The sequence below is a fragment of the Myotis daubentonii genome, chromosome 3 (assembly GCF_963259705.1).
Source record: "Myotis daubentonii chromosome 3, mMyoDau2.1, whole genome shotgun sequence".
NCBI lineage: Eukaryota > Metazoa > Chordata > Mammalia > Chiroptera > Vespertilionidae > Myotis > Myotis daubentonii.
The window spans coordinates 95,441,348-95,461,146 of NC_081842.1; the positions used below are offsets into that span (position 1 = coordinate 95,441,348).

At 40.5% G+C, this 19,799-nt stretch overlaps 1 protein-coding gene across 1 annotated transcript in view; it reads left to right on the top strand.

The window, feature by feature from the left end:
• Positions 1–19,799, top strand: part of GBE1 (1,4-alpha-glucan branching enzyme 1) — a 358,778-nt gene that overhangs the window by 260,263 nt on the left and 78,716 nt on the right. Inside the window, exon 12 of the mRNA XM_059688080.1 lies at positions 798–969. Within this exon, the coding sequence (XP_059544063.1) occupies positions 798–969 (172 nt within the window). The remainder of the gene's footprint in view (positions 1–797; positions 970–19,799) is intronic.

Below are 19,799 nucleotides of genomic sequence, written 5' to 3' on the forward strand. Positions count from 1 at the left end.
CAGGTTTGTAAGTCAAATTTTTTTTAAAAAAAACTGAAAATAATTGTAATAGGGTAATGAGGTAATGGTTTAATCTCTATTATATATTCCACCATACACATATTATTTTTTGTCAATAAAAAATTTTGCATTAGTTAGCTGTTTTTAACCATGAATAATTCATGTTGTTATGAGGCCTCTCTTCTATTCAGGGTGTTTCTGAGTAACCTGCCTATTTATCAATTATTGTATTTTCATGCAAAACAAAAAAAATTTAGATTAAATGACAAATACAGTGTGGAAGCAAACTTTACATTTTAAGAAAAAATTGTCAAATCTCTGCTGAAGGGGAGGAGAGTCCATTGTACTACGTTTATATACATATTATATATAAGTAATATACATATATAAATACATATACTTGCATATATATACAAACAAATTAATATTTTTAGAAACTTACATTCTTTCAAAATAAATTCATAGTATGCAAGATATTTTAAATTCTCAACATTATATTAAATATTCCAATGTCAGAAAATTTGAAGCATCTGCTCAGTTATAATAGGCAGCTGATCATGAATTTTTCACCAAACTGTTTTTAAAAAATCAAATCAGTCCTGAAAACACGTGTTGATTTCTAACAAGTTTTACTGGCTCATCTTTAGCACTGGAAGTAATTATTGGCATATGTGTTACATTGATACTAATTCACATACCTCTCCTACATTGTTGTTCATCCTGTGCTATTCTGCTGTAAATCATAGCTGCTTCCTTTCTATTCCTTGCATTCACCTCAGTGACTTTTACTTCTGCAGGCACTTGTTGGGGATAAGACACTGGCATTTTGGTTGATGGATGCTGAAATGTATACCAACATGAGTGTTCTGACCCCTTTTACTCCAGTTATTGATCGTGGAATACAGCTTCATAAAATGATTCGACTCATTACTCATGCCCTTGGCGGAGAAGGCTATCTCAACTTTATGGGTAAGTGTGAATTGAACACATAATCCAATCTGTGTTTTAAATGATACCTAATGCTACATGTCCATAAGTCATGCAGAATATATTGCTTTGGCTGTTTAGGTTTAAAGTAGAAAATTATAACTTTATATCTTTAATATTCTGTCATGTGTAAAGTACAAACATTAAATTGCTGTAAGACGGTTATAACTAGTACATGATGTAAAAGTAGTGTAATAGCTGGTATTTTATTTAATACTAGAGGCTCAGTGCATGAAATTCATGCACGGGTAGGGTCCCAGTGGTTGCCGGCTGCTGGCCGGAGCCTCTCTTCCACCGACAGCCTGCCACTGCCCCCAGCAGGGGCCTCCCTTCCCCTGGCTGCCTGCCACTGCTGCCAGCCTGGGCCTTCCTTCAAACCATCCTAGGCCTGGCACCGCCCACTCACTTGCTCCACCATCCCACCGCAGTCCCGCTCTCGTTGGGCCCATCGGGGCTGGCAGCACCTCCACTGCCGCCTGCTGCCAGCACCACGTCACCGATGCCCACCATGTTCTGTGCCAGCACCGAGTGGTGAGTGCAGGTCTAACTCCTGGTCAGTCGAACTCCTGCCCGTGGGAGCAATTTGCATATTAGCCTTTTATTATATAGGGTTATTGACAAGTGGAGTGAATTATTTTTAAAGTAGATATATTTGTCATGTCATAACATATTATTCTAATACTAGAGGCCCAGTGCATAGATTCATGCACCGGGGGCGTACCTTGGCCTAGAACTGTGGGGTTCGGGCCAAACTGGCTCTGTAACATCCCCCAAGGGGTCCCGGATTGCAAGAGGTCACAGGCCAGGCTGAGGGATCCCACTGGTGCACGATCAGGGCTGAGGAGGGGCTGCAGGAGGGCTCCAGGGCGTGTCTGGCCCATCTTGCCCAGTGCAGATTGGCCAGCCCCCAACAGCAAACTAACTTACTGGTCAGAGTTTCTGCCCCCTGGTTTTCAGTGCATGTCATAGCAACTGGTCAAATGGTTGAATGAACCGTCGACCACTTAGCATATTCGGCTTTTATTATATAGGACTAGAGGCCCGGTGCACGAAATTCGTGTATGGAAGAGGGGTCCCTCAGTCTGGCCTGCACCCTCTCACAGTCCGGGACCCCTCGGGGGATGCCCCCCTGCCAGCTTAGGTCCAATCTCCCTGGGCATCAGGCCTAACCCAGCAGTCAGACATCCCTCTGACAGTCCGGGACCCCTCACTGCTTACCGCCCACCTGCAGCAGAGGCGGGAGAGGCTCCTGCCACCACTGCTGTGCTTGCCAGCCATGAACCTGGCTTCTGGCTGAGTGGCGCTCCCCCTGTGGGAGTGAGCACACTGACCACCAGGGGACAGCTCCTGTGTTGAGTGTCTTCCCCCTGGTGGTCAGAGCATGTCATAGCGACCAGTCGTTCCTAGGTTTGGTCGATTTGCATATTAGGGTTTATATGGGTTTCTTTGAGGTAATTGTATACCAATGTATTTTATTATAAATGTGAAAGCCATGGCCCAGGATATTATGATGGGCAAAATCCGTTTTTAAAAATATGAGTATTCAAAGTTCATTATTGTCTGAAGGTTCTTGATTGATAAAATATGTAAATCAACTAATATAGTTTTCTCTTCTATTTGGTTAACAATGTCCATTTGAACATTTGAATTTTAGGAGATTTTGCCAGCTTTTCAGCTAGAGAGAGACAGATTGGTAAATGCATATAGGAGGCTGACTTACTTTTCTATAGTAAAAACCCAAGTGCTTCAAATTAACTAATTTCTTCCTGGAAGATTTTATAAAGATTCTCAGATTGGACTTTTAGAAGTTTCTATTTTGATGAGGCTACGCTTATAAAAAATGCTGTAGAATGAATGTTAGTGTTTTTGTAAGACTGATTCCTAGAGGCTACTTAAGAGAAGTGAAATTGACATTTATCAAATATCTGTCATGTGGTAGGCCTGACCTTCAAGTCTACCACCCCCACTCCTACATTCTTCTTTCACCCTCTGGGTAAGAAAATAAAATTCATTTTGGTCTTAGAAAAAAACAAAGATTGATGCTTCCTCCCCTTTCTTATCTTCCTATCTCATTCAATTACTAAATCCTCAGGCCCTGAACACAAATGACCATGTTTTTAACCAATCATGTGTATAGGCAAGCACAAAAATTCCTTCTCTTCTCCACCAGAGAGGAGTCTCAGAGTATGTCCTATTTTTAATCATACATGCAATTGCACTCAACAGTTCATGTACATTTAAGTAGCCTTTTAGCTATCCCTTATTACATTGTTCTGTTTAATTCTTGCATGTAATTAGATATTCATGTTAGCTTATGCATTTGTTGTCTCACTCCTCCACTAAGCTCACGAAACTAGGGGCTTTAACTGTTTAATTCATCATTGTATGCCCAGGACCTGCACCCTGTCCAGAGCATGCTTTCAATAAAGATGTGTTGAATCGGGAGAAAATAAAAATAAAATGCTTCTATTTTTTTGTTAGCTTTTGGTTAGAAAGCGAAGCCCTATAAACCATATACTAAATTTTACCTGCATGACTATACCTCAGGTCACATTCCTCTTCTCTCAGGATCATCAGAACTTGTTAATATCCCTAACCTGCCAGGAGGTATCCTTTCCGACCTGTGAGACTGCACCGTGCCAACCAAGCACCTGCCCACATTTCCTGAGGGAATTAGCAGGCATTGTATCCAGAAGTAAAATCAGCTTCAGTTCCTTAAAAGTAATTAGTTCTCCCTGACACAATGAGCATCACTCATAAATATGGCCTTTCCAGCAAGGCCTTTGTTACACAATTGTTTTATTCAATTATATTCTGATAAAAATAACCTATGCAAATAACGATGTCTCCATGAAAAGCAAGGAGAACTGGGGGTTAATGAGAGATTTTTAATGTTATATTTCATTTACAAAAGCAGAGTCTGTAAAGTTGTTACAGTCAGTAGATAATGTAAGATAATAATGAAAAGGGCTATGGGGTTTACTTAGAAACTGCAACAGTTTTCCAAATAAAACCAAACTAAAATAACACCTCTGAGTTACTTCAGTCAAGCTCATTAAGCTCATTGCTTCTGAAAATTCTAGAAATCCTGGCTCAGTCTAATTGCTTTACTCTGGAAGTTGTGAAAAACTATTAGATATGTGACTACCTTGATCAATTTAAAACTCAGAAGTCTGTACCTTAGAGTGGAGAGTGTCAATAGTTTGAAGTAGCTAGCAGGTTCTTTTCCTGAGACTGCCCTCCTTTGTTGTAGTTCTAACCTGTAGCATGTCATAGGCCTCCCAGCAGGCAAGTACCAGATTAAAGCAGAACTGTTTGCCGATGACAGACTGAGTGGGCCTAGTGAATTAATATTGACAACTTTCACGTAAGGAAGGTCTGATGAAAGTTCACAATGAGAACTAGAACTACTTCCTGAGTCTTGGTCAGTATTTTCCCTGAGGGTCCAGGAACTTCATAAATTCTGTGCAATGTTTGTATTAATATCACATTAACTGTATATATTCAACTTAGGGCAGGTCAAACATCTGTTCTCTTTTGGAAACTTCTCATGGAACTTTCAATAGTAACACAATCAATAAACACATTTCTAGCATCTCTTTCTATAATGTCTGTAAATTAACCATATTTGTGACATCAAATATAATGTTGAGGCTATTTTTTTATATAGGACTCAGCAATCCTTTGAAGATTTATTCTTTTGTCCTCCAAATAAATGGCTTCTAATAGTTAACTCCAATATATCACCTTTTTTAATTCCTTCTATCTCAATATCTTATGTAAGTCCCTTATATCTCTAAAATCTGTAATTTCCTTTTTTTTTTCATAGAAATGTAGGTTTATTTCAGTAGAGACATGCTGAATACAAAGGGGTGAAATAAATGAGTAATCATTAACATAAAAAATAGAACATTGTAATAAATATTAATATTTTTTCTTGAACATTAACTTACCAGACACTGAATAACTGCACAAGTTAATAAGCATAACACAAATAACCTATTTTTCTTGTTCTCTGAAAGCGAAATATTTCCTGTTGTGCACAAATGCCTTTAATTTTGATTACTGATGTGTTTTATAAAATTTTATATTTCCCCATGAGCTATTATGACTTTAAATTGTATTTTTTTTTCCTTTCCTTTTTCTGATCATGTCTCTGTTCAGCTTACTGACTTCAATGATTACAGTGCCTTCCAGCTGACCTGTAAGGCTCACGTGAATAGTCCCCTGTGGGTTTCCACATTGATGGCTTGGCTGGAGCCAAGGAAGCCTTCTTTCAGTTATTGAATGTACCAATCTCTGAACTCTGTACATGTTACTGTTCTCACTCTTGGAGTCATCCCACTCAAACACTCCCTCCCTTACCTGACCACATCCTTTATTTGCAACTCTCACGTCCTTCTGCAGGCCTTTCCTAAAGCTTCAAACCATGCTAGCTTTCCTACTATACATTTTTATAGCACTGTATATTACCTTTCATGACACTTAGCAAAATTACATTTGAAAAACTATTCAGTGTATGATTCCCTTGATAAAATTAAAACTCAGTGAAAATAGAGGTCATCAGTGTCTTATTCACTATGATATCTTCATGAAGTAGTCGCAACTAGCACAATAATTAGCACATCACAAGGCTTGCACATTTTTATATGCAATATATATATATATATCCTGTGTGTAATATTTTTAGCAGCGGTTCATTAGCTGCAATCACCAGTTGTAGTTTCAAGCAAAGTAATTTTTTCAAGTGGTATATAAAGAAATTAATATTTTAAAAAATCAAATTAAGAAATTCTTCAAGACTGAGTAGCAACCTGATAGTTTACTCATGTGTTAGACATTTTTAAACTTGTTAACTATCTGGAATTTTAATTTCATTTCCCTATAATAAAGAAATGGTGAGTTAAAGGGAGTAAAATGGCAACACATTTTTGTATTTTTTTTTAATTAAACCATGTTTATAAAAATTTGGCAGGCATTTAAATATGTGTTCTTTTATCAAAAACCATTAAGGTAAATAATGGATTTTCTCAGAATGATACCAGTTTGGCTGTTTTGTTTTGTTTGTTTTTGTCTTATGTACTGCTAATTTTGAGCTTTAAAAAAACATTCTATTCTAGCTAAAGCAGAGGAACATTTGCTTTGAACTTTTTGATTTGCTAAGTTATGCTAATTGGTAATGAATAAATGCATTTATATTTCCTGTTCTTCTGTCATGTAGTCAAATAAAAGAATTGAAAATAGAAGAGGGAAGCAGGAATGGCTAAATTATTTTTATATTTTCATATCACTGACTATAAAAGTTTATATTGGCATAGCATTGTCAAACATTTTCATGTGCATCATCTTACTTAATCTTTGTTGTCTTTCTTTTTTATACTATGCCTTAGTTCAAAAGCAGCCTGAGATGAAAGTTAGAAGAGTACTAAGGTATGCTAGGTAGATGCTACAATTCCCAATTTGCTAAAACCACAACCAGGAGAGGCAAAGGGGAATACTAACTCTGTACACTAAGAATGACAGCAGCTGGTTAATTGTCTTTTGCTTCTGATTTCCAATTTGAGAAAATTCATTCTTCAATCAATATGTAGATGAGCCATGGATATTAATGAATATTAATAATATTAATAATTAATGAATATGTTTTAGGGAAAATATATAGCATAGTGGTTAAGGAAACTATCTGAATGGGAATCCAAGCTTTTGAGCTGTGTCCTGGATAAGATGTTTAATCACTGTATCTTCATGTGCTTGGTGGTAATGGAGTGGTGCCTGCCTCCAAGGAGTGTTGGGAAGGTGATTTGATTTAATACATATACAATATTCAGAGTATTGCCAGGCACAGCGATCATACTTAACTTTTATTTAGGCTTAATTTTAAATTAAACTTACTATTACTGTTTTTAATATCATTAGTTGCCCCATTAAATATATGAGTCCTGAATGCTGATGTTCCAATTCCCTCTAAAAGGGTTTCTTTAGAATCTTGTCTGATGGTACATTGTTTAACCTAAATGTTTTTTTAAAATGTTTAATTTATTTCTCTTTAAAATATCAGAAAGGTAATACTTGTTCATTAAAAGTCAAATATCATTTTGCAGTTTATATGTGGTAAACTAAGTCATTTCTGCAGTCTCACTAAGAGTAAATATTACTGTTTTTGTGTTTCATTCTTAGTGATATTTACTGAAAGTTGCTGTGAAAACACCTCACTTGGTTAGCTTTCGTGTACGAAGGATCTGAGAGTTGCCTTGATTTCTTTTTATTTCTAAGGTGAACCAATAGCATATTGATCAGTTAGTATGTGTGCTGTATCCTCTCACATGGTGGGTGTGCAGGGATCTCTGGAAGTGTGCAGGTATCCTCTCACATGGTGGGTGTGCATGGATCTCTGGAAGTGTGCAGGGAGCACTGGATGAAACGAACATGTTCCTCTGGCGCACCTGCGCAGAGTTGGGAGACGGGGAGCGAGAACGCAGGTGGACTTAGGCAAGTTCCGTTTGAAAAATTAGTGAGCTATGTTTCAATTGAAACTATAAATTTAATATAGTAATAACACATTCTAGAATGTGGTTTAACAATTTATAAAATTCTCTCATGCTTCCGATATTTATATGCATCTACTAGGTACCTGATATTGCTAAGTGGTGGATATTCCAAAGTAGAAATAGTTTTGCCCTCAAGGTCTCAAAATTTGAAAGGAAATACAGACAAGTAAGCAGACAAGTACCTTAATTCTAGTATGTGCACTAGATACAGTGAAGGTCAGCAGAGAATGTCATGTCAATATGTAGAAACTAGGTTAGGAGCTTGTTGGTGAAATTTAGGAGCTATTTCAGTCAGCCACACTTAGAATAGCATAAGAAAGCCATGCAATGAAATCAGTAAAATTTTAAGTCAGAGAAGAACTGAAGAAATGGTGTGAGATTAAAGTCAGTTGGGAATCTTAAACTTCAAATAAAGATAAAAACTGAGACCCAAGGGAATTATTTTAGAGATCACTCATTGATTGGCAAGTTTAATGAAAAATGTGTTTTTTTCAGCCACTTTAAACTATCATGAACTCTTTAGTAAGAAAGACTTGATATTAATGGTTAAATGGCTATGGTTTATTAGGATACAGATGAGAAAAAATATGATGTACAATGGTTAATAATCTATATGGGTATGCCTTTGCTACTTCTTATAAGCATTGGTTGTTTAAGAATGTTTAACTGGTAGTTAAAAGTAAATATAAAATGAAAAATATCTGCTGTACACATAGGGTGACCCCAGTGAATATATGTTAATTGTGTGCAGATAGACTACTGAAGCTATTCAAACAAGAAAGTGAGGAATAGGGATATATTTTGCCCAGTTTTCTGGTGGTTATCTGCGATCATGGAAGTGTTAAGCGTTCCTAATCCAGTCAGTTGAGGCAGTGGGAGTGGTCACATGGCCTCATAATGTAACTCCACAGAATTGCTATAAGAAGTGTGGGCAGGCAGGCAAATGGATCGCTGTGCCCAGTGATCACAGTTACTAGGGGGGAAAAAACGCTAATACTGATATTGCAGTAAAAATTCCATATAATACCAAAATAGTGGCATTGGCAATAGTTTCTATTAAAGACTGCTTAGAATTGTAGAAAAAGAGAAGAAACTAAATATTTAATCATTTAAAATATTCACATACAAACATAAATTGAAATCTAAGTAATGAGCACTTGCTGATTTAAAATATTGGCAGAGTAGAACATAATCAGCTATTCAAACAAAAGGATAAAAATTTAGTCACAAATTTGAAAAGGAAATAATGTTAATAATTTTAAATGTGAATTTCAAAAATAAACTACATTAAAATGTCACCATTGATTTGCAAGTCTCTTTTTGTGAAAAATTTTCTGGCTTTTCAGAATGCTCTTTGTAACCCTATCCTAGTCTGGGCAATGATGGTAAGGAGAAAGTTACACTGGACCTATGACTCCAAATATTTTCTTGTAATCAGATAGGTGTCTTATCGAGTAATTTTAAGAGAACTTTTTAAAACAACTTTTGTGGTTGTTTTTTTGGAAGGACTACAATCTTCTTATTGAGAGCTTGCTGCAAGTTTTGTTTTAAAGGAAGTTTTTTGTTTTCCCCCTTGATTTGACTTCATCTTCTTTAGTTTCATTACATATAAGAAGAGATTCAAATTCAGAGTGACCTGAGTCACTTTAAATGCTGTCATGTTTATGTTCCACTTGTTCAGAAAGACTTTGAACTGAAGTAAGAAGTACACTTGCAATAGAAGCTTTGCTTTCTCTGTTGTCATTTTTCTTCTTCCTCTTGGGGTATTATAAAGTTATAGAAGAACATTTTCTAAATGAGTACACCTTTATTCAATTTGAAATTTTAATGCTGCCTATAACTCTCTGGGTATATCTCAAAACATAAATTATTTAAATTTCTCATTGAAAATATACTGAACTAGCAGTGTTAAATCAACAAAACTAGCACAGTGTCACTACTGTAATGTAGCATGATAGTCCAGAAAACTGAAAACTTGTGTTGTAATCATAAAACACGTATATTTTCCTTATGACATCAGATGTTAATGCATAAACTGAAATGTCAGAAATAATTTGGAATCAATGGAACTCATTGATTTGTATGCTTGCTTATTTATTTATTTATTTATTTATTTATTTATTTAGGTTAAACTCAATGTTTCCATGTCAGTTTCTGGATACAGGTACAGGTTGGTTGTAAGTGGATTGTGTGAAGGCAAAGAAGTTCATGCTCAATGGCTTTTATATCCTAAACTAGTGGCCTGGTGCATGGATTCCTGTACATTGAAAGGAAATTAGTTAGAATTCCTGGGGCAGCGCCACGGCTCTAAGGGCATCTGCAGAGTGAGTGAGAAAAAAGAAAAGAAAGGAAAAGAAAGAAAATTCATGCTCAAGTCTTCTGGCTGGCTCTGGTGCAGGGACTAATGCAGGTGGTCCCAGGTGGTGGCCTATGGGGCAGGACTGGGCTAGACGGGCTGGACACGCCCTAGTGCCACCTCCTGTAGTCCCTCCCCAGCCAGCCCCATGTGGGGTGGTGCCGTGGCTCCAAGGAATCTGTGGAATGAGCAGGGTCACTCCGGCAGGTGGAGTCCCTCTGCCTGGCCTTTGGGGATTGGGCCAAAACCGGCTCTTTGACATCCCCGAGGGGTCCCAGAGTGTGAGAGGGCACTCTGCACAGCTGCTGTCATACAGGGTGTGGAACACAAATGCAACTGTGCGGTAAACCAGACTCAGTGCCCCAGGAACAACAAAACCACAGCCGAAGGTGGGATCAGATGGTCCCGTGAGGAATCTGGCTCCCTCTTCTCTGGTTTTGGGGTGCGTCACCCGAGAACCGCCACTGCCAAGTCACCACAGTTTGGCAGCTCCTGCATTGAGCATCTTCCCCCTGGTGGTCAGTGTGCATTATAGGTACCGGACAGTCGTATGGTCACTTAACCTTTTATATATATAGAATAGAGGCCCGGTGCACAAAAATTTGTGCACTCGGGGGGGAAGGGGGGAGCCCTCAGCCTGGCCTGTGCCCTCTCACAGTCTGGGACCCCTCGGGAGATAATGCCCTGCTGGCTTAGGCCTGCTCCCAGGTGGCAGAGGGCAGGCCCAATCCCTAGGTGCAGCCCCTGGTCGGGCTCAGAGCAGGGCCGACTGGGGAGTTGGGGCGCTGCCCCCTGTCATGCACAGAGCAGGGCAGATCGGGAGGTTGCGATGCCACCCTCAGTCACGCTCAGGGTAGGGCTGATTGGGGGGTTGGGGCTCCGCCCCCTGTCACACTCAAGGCAGGGTCGATGGGGAGGTTGCGGCGCCACCCCCTGTCACGCACAGAGCAGGGTCCATCAGGTGGGTTGGGGCTCTGTACCCTGTCATGCACAGAGCAGGGCCCATCATGGGGGTTGGGGCTCCGTACCCTGTCACACACAGAGCAGAGCCAATCAGGGGGTTGGGAAGCTCCCCCCTGTCATGCACAGAGCAGGGCCTATCAGGGGGGTGAGGAGCTCCCCCCTGTCACTCACAGAGTAGGGCCGATAGGGTAATTGGGGCACCGCCCCTTGTCAAACTCAGGGCAGGGTGGATCAGGGGGTTGTGGAGCTCCCCCCTATCAGGCACAGAGCAGGACTGATCAGGGGGTTGGGGCGCCTTCACCTGTCACAAACAGAGCAGGGCCGATAGGGAGGTTGTGGCCCCAACCCCCTGATGGCCCTGCGGCTCTGTGTGTGACAGGGTGCGGCGCCCCAACCCCCTCACCCCACGGGCCCTGCTGTGTGTGTGACGGGTAGAGCCATAACCTCCCCATCGGCCCTGCCCTGAGTGTGACAGTGGCGGCCCCCCAACCCCCTGATCGGCCCTGCTCTGTGGTTGATAGAGGGTGGCGCCCCAACCCCCTGATCCACCCTGCTCTGTGTGTGACAGGGAGGAGCTCCTCAACACCCTGATGGGCCCTGCTCTGTGCGTGACAGTGGGGAGCTCCCCAACCCCCTGATGGGCCCTGCTCTGTGCGTGACAGGGAGGAGCTCCCCAACCCCCTGATTGACCCTGCTCTGTGCATGACAGGGGGCAGCGCCCCAACCCCCTGATTGGCCCTGCTCTGTGCGTGACAGGGGGTGGCGCCACAACCTCCCCATCGACTCTGCCTTGAGTGTGACAGGGGGCGGTGCCCCAACCCCCCAATCGGCCCTACCCTGAGCGTGACTGAGGGTGGCATCACAACCTCCCAATCCGCCCTGCTCTGTGCATGACAGGGGGCGGCACCCCAACTCCCCAATCGGCCCTGCTCTGAGCCTGACCAGGGGCTGCACCTAGGGATTGGGCCTGCCCTCTGCCACCTGGGAGCAGGCCTAAGCCAACAGGTCGTTATCTCCCAAGGGGTCCCAGACTGCGAGAGGGCACAGGCCGGGCTGAGGGACCCCCCTCCCCCACGAGTGCACAAATTTTTGTGCACCGGGCCTCTAGTATATATATATATAAAAGGCTAAGCAACCAGTCTACTGGCCAGTGGGTATGAAGTGCACTGACCACCATGGGGCAGACACTCAATGCAGGAGCTGCCGAGCTACTGTGACTTGGCAGCAGCGGTTCTCAGGTGATGCCCCCCAGAACCAGCGAGGAGGGAGCCTGAATCCTCTCGGGGCCACGTGATCCCACCTTTGGCCGTGGGTTATGTTGCTGGGGTACTGTCGGCCCCGAATCTGGTTTACTGCCATGCTGCGGTGACTGCAGACGCCCTTCCGCCCTTTGAGCTACAATGTCACCCCAGGTGCAGCCGGCCAGGGAGGGACCTCAGGAGGTTGGAGAGACCTCGGGAGGTTGGCTTCAGGGCGTGTCTGGCCTGTCTTGCCCAGTCCCACCCCGCCGGCCACCTTCTAATTAATTTCCTTTCAATGTGCACAAATCCGTGCACCAGGCCACTAGTAGGACATAATTGAAGAGGGCACAGGAAGAGGGTGTGGGAGAAAGAGAAGGGCAGTTGGGATAGGACAGCTTGTGGTAAGTCCAACTGTCGGTGAATGAGGAGCCTGGGTTTAGACTTCCCATAGCAAGTAAGGCCAATAGGAATGGGGCTTCTCCTGCAGTTTTCCTGATTGGTATTGAGAGGCATTTTGAAGTATATTTTTATTAATAAATAAAATTTAAATCAGCAGCCTTTTCTTATATTGTTTACTCTACTGATAAACAAACTAAAAGCATGACAATAGAGAGAAAACTATTTTTTTATTCACAGTGTGGGTCATCAATATGTGTACATATGTTTCACTGCTCTCTTGTTTAGGAACCTCATTATCATGATGTTATTCTAGTTTCTGTAATGAGTGATACCTGTGGAGAAAGAGGCATAATTATAAACGGGCAATTTTCTCTCTCAGCAGTACCATGAAATTTCCATTACTAATTTTGAAGGATTTTCTCAATATGATTATATTGTGTTTTTGACATTTGAATTTCTGTGGAACATTTTTTAATGAATTGCTACATTCCTCCCAAAGTCACAGGGAAGGTTGGGGAAATTTTTTCCCAAGTGTCAGTCTGCATTTAGTGACAGCTACAGTGTCCTTCATTGTAAATGTGTGATCTTACTTTAGTCTTCCATCTGTAATTGTTTAGTGTCAAACCTGCAAATTTTCCTTTTTTTTTTTTTTTTTTTTTTTTTTTTTGGTAGATAGACATACAATAAAACTTTAAATGTCTTCCTGCTAAGTGCTGGAATTGAAGAAGTCATAGGAAGACAAAATACATTCTCCAGAGCAGCTGGAGTGCTAATTTTTGGCATTTTTCTCTTAGCTTGTTGAGGCAAGTTTACTGAATGTAGCATGACTAGGAGAAGTCTATAAAACCGAGCTGTGGAAAATCTGCAGAATTCTCAATAGGAGCAGTTGTAAATGGCTTGAAGCCCTGTGAAAATGCTCAGAGACACAACTGATATCTATTTTAAATGGTGTAGATTTAAAAGTAATGGCCCTGATTTGATTTACAGCGCACTGATAACCAATTTTAACTGGCATTTAATGAGAACATACCATGAGCATGGCATTGTGCTAAGAGTTAAGGAAGCGCTGCAATTACTTGGAGAGCTTTAAAATACTGAAGCCTGAGCCCTACACCAGCCATTGTAGCTGGAGCTGTTGAGCCTGAGGATCCGGCACTAGAAGTTTTAAAAAGTCCCACCAAGTGATTTCTTTTCATTTAAATTCTTTATTGTTTAAAGTATTACATATGTCTCCTTTTTCCCCCATTGACCTCTCCCCAGCCATTCCCATCCCCCAGCACATGTCCTCACGCTTCTGCTCTCTGTGTCCATCGGTTATACTTATATACATGCATACAAGTCCTTTGGTTGATCCCTTACCCCCACCCCCTCCCACCCTTCTCTGCCTTCCCTCTAAGATTTGACAGTCTGTTTGATGCTCCTGTGTCCCTGGATCTGTTTTTGTTGATCATTTAATGTTATTCATTATATCTCACAAATGAGTGAGATCATGTGATATATATCTTTCTCCTACTGACTTATTCCGCTTAGCATAATGCTCTCCAGGTCCATCCATGCTGTTCCAAATAGTAAGAGTTCTTTTTTTATATACAGCAGCGTAGTATTTCATTGTGTAGATATACCACAGTTTATTGATCCACTCATCTGCTGATGGCATTTAGGCTGTTACCAAATCTTAGCTATTGTACTAGTAAATTGTGCTGCTATGAACGTAAGGGTGCATATATTATTTCTGATAGATATTTCTGAGTTTTTGTGATATATTTCTAGAAGTGGGAATACTAAGTCAAATGGGAGTTCCATTTTTAATTTTTTGAGAAAACTCCATATTATTTTCCATAGTGGCTGCATCAGTCTACGTTTCCACCAGCAATGCACGAGGGTTCCTTTTTCTATACATCCTTGCCAGCACTTGTCGTTCGTTGATTTGTTGATGATAGCCATTCTGACAGGTGTGAGATGGTACCTCATTGTTGTTTTGATTTGCATCTCTCAGATGATTAGTGACTTTGAGCAAGATTTTATATGTCTCTTGGCCTTCTGTATGTCTAATTTCAAAAGGAGTTTACTTAGGTCCTTTGCCCATTTTTTATTGGATTGTTTATCTTCCTTTTGTTCAGTTGTATGAGTTCCCTATAAATTTTGGAGATTAAACGCTTATCAAATATAATATTGGCAAACATGTTCTCCCGTGCAGTGGGCTCTCTTGTTGTTTTGTTGATGGTTTCTTTGTTGTGCACAAGCTTTTTATTTTGATGTAGTCCCATTTGTTTATTTTCTCCTTAGTTTCCATTGTCCTAAGAGCTGTATCTGTAAAGATATTGTTATGACATATGTCTGATATTTTGCTGCCTATGGCTTCTTCTAAGATTTTTATGGTTTCCCATCTTACGTTTAAGTCCTTTATCCATTTTAAGTTTATTTTTGTGTATGTTATAAGTTGGTGGTCTAGTTTCATTGTTTTGCATGTATCTGTCCAATTTCCCAACATCATTTATTGAAGAGACTGTCTTGACTCAATTGTATGCTCTTGCCTCCTTTGTCAAATATTAATTGAGCATAATGGCTTAGGTCGAATTCTGGGTTCTCTGTTCTGTTCCATTGGTTTATATGTCTGTTCTTGTGCCAGTATCAGGCAGCTTTGAGAATAGTGGCTTTGTAATATACCTTAATATCTGGTATTGTGATCCCGTTTACTTTGTTCTTCTTTCTCAGGATTGCTGTGGCTATTCGGGGTCTTTTTTATTCCATATGAGATTTTGGAGAGTTTGTTCTAGGTCTATGAAATATGCCATTGGTATTTTAATGGGTATTGCATTGAACTTTATATTGCTTTGGGTAATATGGACATTTTAATGATATTGATTCTACCAAACCATGAACATGGCATATTCTTCCATCTGTTTATGTCTTCCTCTATCGCTTTTTTCCCCAACATCCTGTAGTTTTCTGAGTACAGGTCTTTTACCTCCTTAGTTAAGTTTATTCCTAGGTATCTTAATTTTTTTGTTGCAATGATAAATGGATTTTTTTTTTTTTAGTTTCTCTTTCTGTGAGTTCATTATTGGTGTATAAATAGGCCACAGATTTCTGGCTGTTAATTTTGTGTCCTACTACATTGTTGAATTCATTTATTAAGTCTAGTAGTTTTTAATGGAGTCTTTAACAATATGTCATCTGCGAATAATGACAGTTTTACTTCTTCTTTTCCTACTTGGATGCCTTTTATTTCTTTTTCTTGTCTGATCACTATGGCTAGTTCTTCCAGTACTATGTCAAACAGGAGTGGTGAAAGTGGGCATCCCTGTCTTGTTTCTGTTCTTAGGGGAAATCATTTTAGTTTTTGCCCATTGAGTATGGTTTTGGCTGTTGGTTTGTCATATAAGGTTTTTATTATGTTGAGGTATGATTCCCTCTAGTCCAGCGGTGGGCAAACTTTTTGACTCGAAGGTCACAATGGGTTCTTAAACTGGACCGGAGGGCCGGAACAAAAGCATGGATGGAGTGTTTGTGTGAACTAATATAAATTCAAAGTAAACATCATTACATAAAAGGGTACGGTCTTTTTTTTTTTTAGTTTTATTCATTTCAAACGGGCCGGGTCTGGCCCGTGGGCCGTAGTTTGCCCACGGCTGCTCTAGTCCCACTTTGCTAAGAGTTTTTATGGAGAAAGGGTGTTGGATTTTAAATCAACTACAATAAAAACAAAAACAAAAATCAAACACTTGGAGGCTTAATAGCATGCTATTACACAGTGATTGGGTTACCAAAGAGATCAAAGAAGAAATAAAAATCAACCTGGAAACAAATGCCAATGAAAACACAACAATTCAAAAAAAATGACATAGAAACAAACAAAAGAAAATACAAAAGATCAATGAAACCAAGAGCTGGTTCTTTGAAAACGTAAACAAGATTGACGAGCCGCTAGCCAGGCTCACCAAGAAACAAAGAGAAAGGACCCAAATAAACAAAATCAGAAATGAAAGAGGTGAAGTAACAACGGACCACACAGATATACAAATGATTGTAAGAAAAAACTACGAACAACTCTACTCCAACAAACTGGACAATCTAGACAAAATGAACATATTCCTAGAAAAATACAATCTTCTAAAACGCAATCAGGAAGAATCAAAAAAACCTGAATAGGCCAATAAGTACTGATGAAATTGAAGCAGTAATCAAAAACTTCCAGCAAACAAAAGCCCTGGTCCGGATGTTTTTACAGGGGAATTCTACCAAACATTCAAAGAAGAACTAAAAGCTATCCTCCTCATACTACTAAAAAAAAAAAAAAAAAAAAAAAAAAAAAAAAAAAAAAATTCAAGAGGAAAGCACATTTCCAAGCTCTTTCTATAAAGCCAGCATTACCCTAATACCAAAACCAGATAAAGACACCACAAAGAAAGAGAATTACAGGCCAATGTCCCTCATGAACATAGATGCTAAAATCCTCCACAAAATTCTAGCAAATCGGATCCAGCGTTACATTAGAAAGATCATACACCATGACCAAATGGGATTTATTCCACGGATGCAAGGCTGGTACAATATCCGCAAATCAATAAACATTATACATCACATAAACACATTGAGAGACAAAAATCACATAATCATATCAACTGATGCAGGAAAAGCATTTGACAAAATCCACCAAGAGATTTTAATTCATGGAGTTTCAACATAGAGACCCACGGATGGAGGGAACTGGTGAAATGAAGGTCTGGACGAGAAACAGATCCCAACTGTGCTGAAAGCACTAAGTGCAAGCTGCTGGAACCTCCCGTGCCTCTCCCCTCGTGCTTTAGATACTCTCCTCAGAACTGGGAATGTCCTCTCTGCCAGGTTAATTTTCACAAAAGGGCCTCCAAATCCTTGCTAATGATTATAACCTGCAAGAAGTGTCACATTAGAGAAACTTCAGCTTAACCTATTGGAGAATGTTTCTGATGTAACCCATCCACATTTTTCTCTCACATTGTCCAAATTGAAAATTATCAGACCCTTTCCAAATAGAAAAGTGCTTTACTAATAATGTGGATGTTGAGAAGCAAAGAGAAGCAACTGAACCTCTCTGTCCTTAATTCTTTAAGCCTCAGTCTCAGGGTAAGGTACTTGTATCGCCCCTGCTTTCTTCTTTGGGATATGTGTGGTTGTCAGTGGAGGTGGAGGCAATGATTCCTGAACTGCTCTTCACCTGGCTGACCTCCTACTGAATTTCCAAAGAAAGATTTGAAGCAGTAGGATGAGACCCAGTGCAGCTTCCGAGTCAGCATCCATCTGAGCAAGGTCTGCTGCGCTCTGGTCCCTTGTCTCAAAGCCTTTTACACCAGAAAAATGAACCATTCTCTCTTTGATTTATTTCTATAAAACCCTGTCAGAAAAGTGGAGATATTAATTATTACTCCTGATTCAATCACTTGTTTTTATTAGAGAGACTTGCGGGGAAAATAAAATTGTCTTTCTGTGCAGGGCATGCTAACCAGTTCAGTGTTATCCCTCATGTGTTATGTGTGGATTTTAAACTAAAACCTACCATCTAGGTCACTAATCTTCCTCCTGAAGAAGGTGTATCATCATAAAGAAATAAAATTTTCATGCACAGGAAACCACCTGATTTTCTTTTCACCTCTATCTCTTCAAGGTGAGATAATCAGAAATAGACATTCTAACTTAGAGGCTTTGTACCAAATTTCCTAATATAACAAACCCACAAAGTGGACCTGGGTCTTAGAATAAGTCTCAGTGAAAAGAGCACAGTTGCTTCTAAAATTAATAAGTGAATTTTTTTCTCTTCGACTACTACTACTACTACCAGTACACACACACACACACACACACACACACACACACACACACACACTATCTACATAGCCCTGGATTAGATGGATATTGTACATATATATATTTATATATGCCTAAGCAAACTAATGACCGGAACAACTGGTTGCTATGATGCGCACTGACCACCAGGGAGCAGATGCTCAATGCAGGAGCTGCCCCCTGGTGGTCATTCCCCTTTATAGAGGGGGCACCGCTCACCTGAGACCTGTCCCGGAGGCCCACCAGCCCAGCAGCAGACACTCACTCCTTCAGTCCAGTCTCTGGAGAAGAATGGCCAGGCACCGAAGGACCAGCACCGCTTGCAAGATCCTGACAGCCCTAGCGGCCTCCTGAAAGTCAGCCTCAGGCATCACTGCCACTTCCCTTCCCTAGATGCTCTGCAAGGAAGAAACAATATAAAAGTTGCCACCAGTTGGCTCCCGACAACCAGCGCGAAAGTCAGTGGGACAGATCTGGATCCTGGGATGCAAGGGCATCCCACCGCCCACCCGGAGGGTCAGTCACATCCCCCCAACCCCCCGGGGACCCCAACTGTGCACGAGTTCGTGCACCAGGCCTCTAGTTGTATATAAATCATTCTAGCTCCAGTGTTGAGTTGTACATGGTTTAGTTTGCAGAATGGAGGTAATGTGTACTCTAACATTACTTAGAGATATAGAAATTTTATCAAACCCTGTTTAGTACTTTATTACCTAGCATTTTAGAAGAACCCCAAAGCCTCATTTTCTAACTATGTTGTTCAGTGCCCCACAAAAGATTCTCTTAAACTTGGAAAGTCAACAGGTTCCAGGATCCTTTATCAAGTTGTTCATCTCCTTAAGGAAGGGGGGAAAAATGGGATGCTGCCCTAGGAGGTGTGAATAAAGATCAATTCATATGCAATGAACATTATCCCTAGCTCTGAATTCCCAATGTAATGTTACACCTTCATTTAAGTCTTGATTCAATCCCGGAGAACCACCTGAGTCATAATCATGTCTTACTGGTGGAAACTGCCTAAATGAGATGCCAGTAAATGAATAGCATTTGCAGCATCTCCTCTCCCCCACCTGTCCCATAGCAGGAGTTTTCTCTATACTTCAAGATATTTCTGCTGTGGTGTTAGGCTCCTGAATCTTTTCTCACCTTCACTAATTTTCTCCTCTCTAGTTTTACTATGTAGTAAGACTTGTTATTTGACTTACACCCCATAGAATTTTCCATAGGTTTCCAGAGGTTACCAAGAAAACCTCAGATCTTTCTTCCACAAAGAATTGATTAGTTTACTTTGTCTCAAAGGCTGAATGGCTGTCTCTTCCAATGTTATTCAAGCATGCTATAAAGATCCTTATAACTGTAGGATGCAAATGTGATTTATTATGTTTTGCCATAGCTGGTGAGCTATATGGCTGTCATCTCTTGGAATGTAGCAGTGAGTTCTCTAAACTCAAATACTCTGCTCTGACAATCTTTTACTTG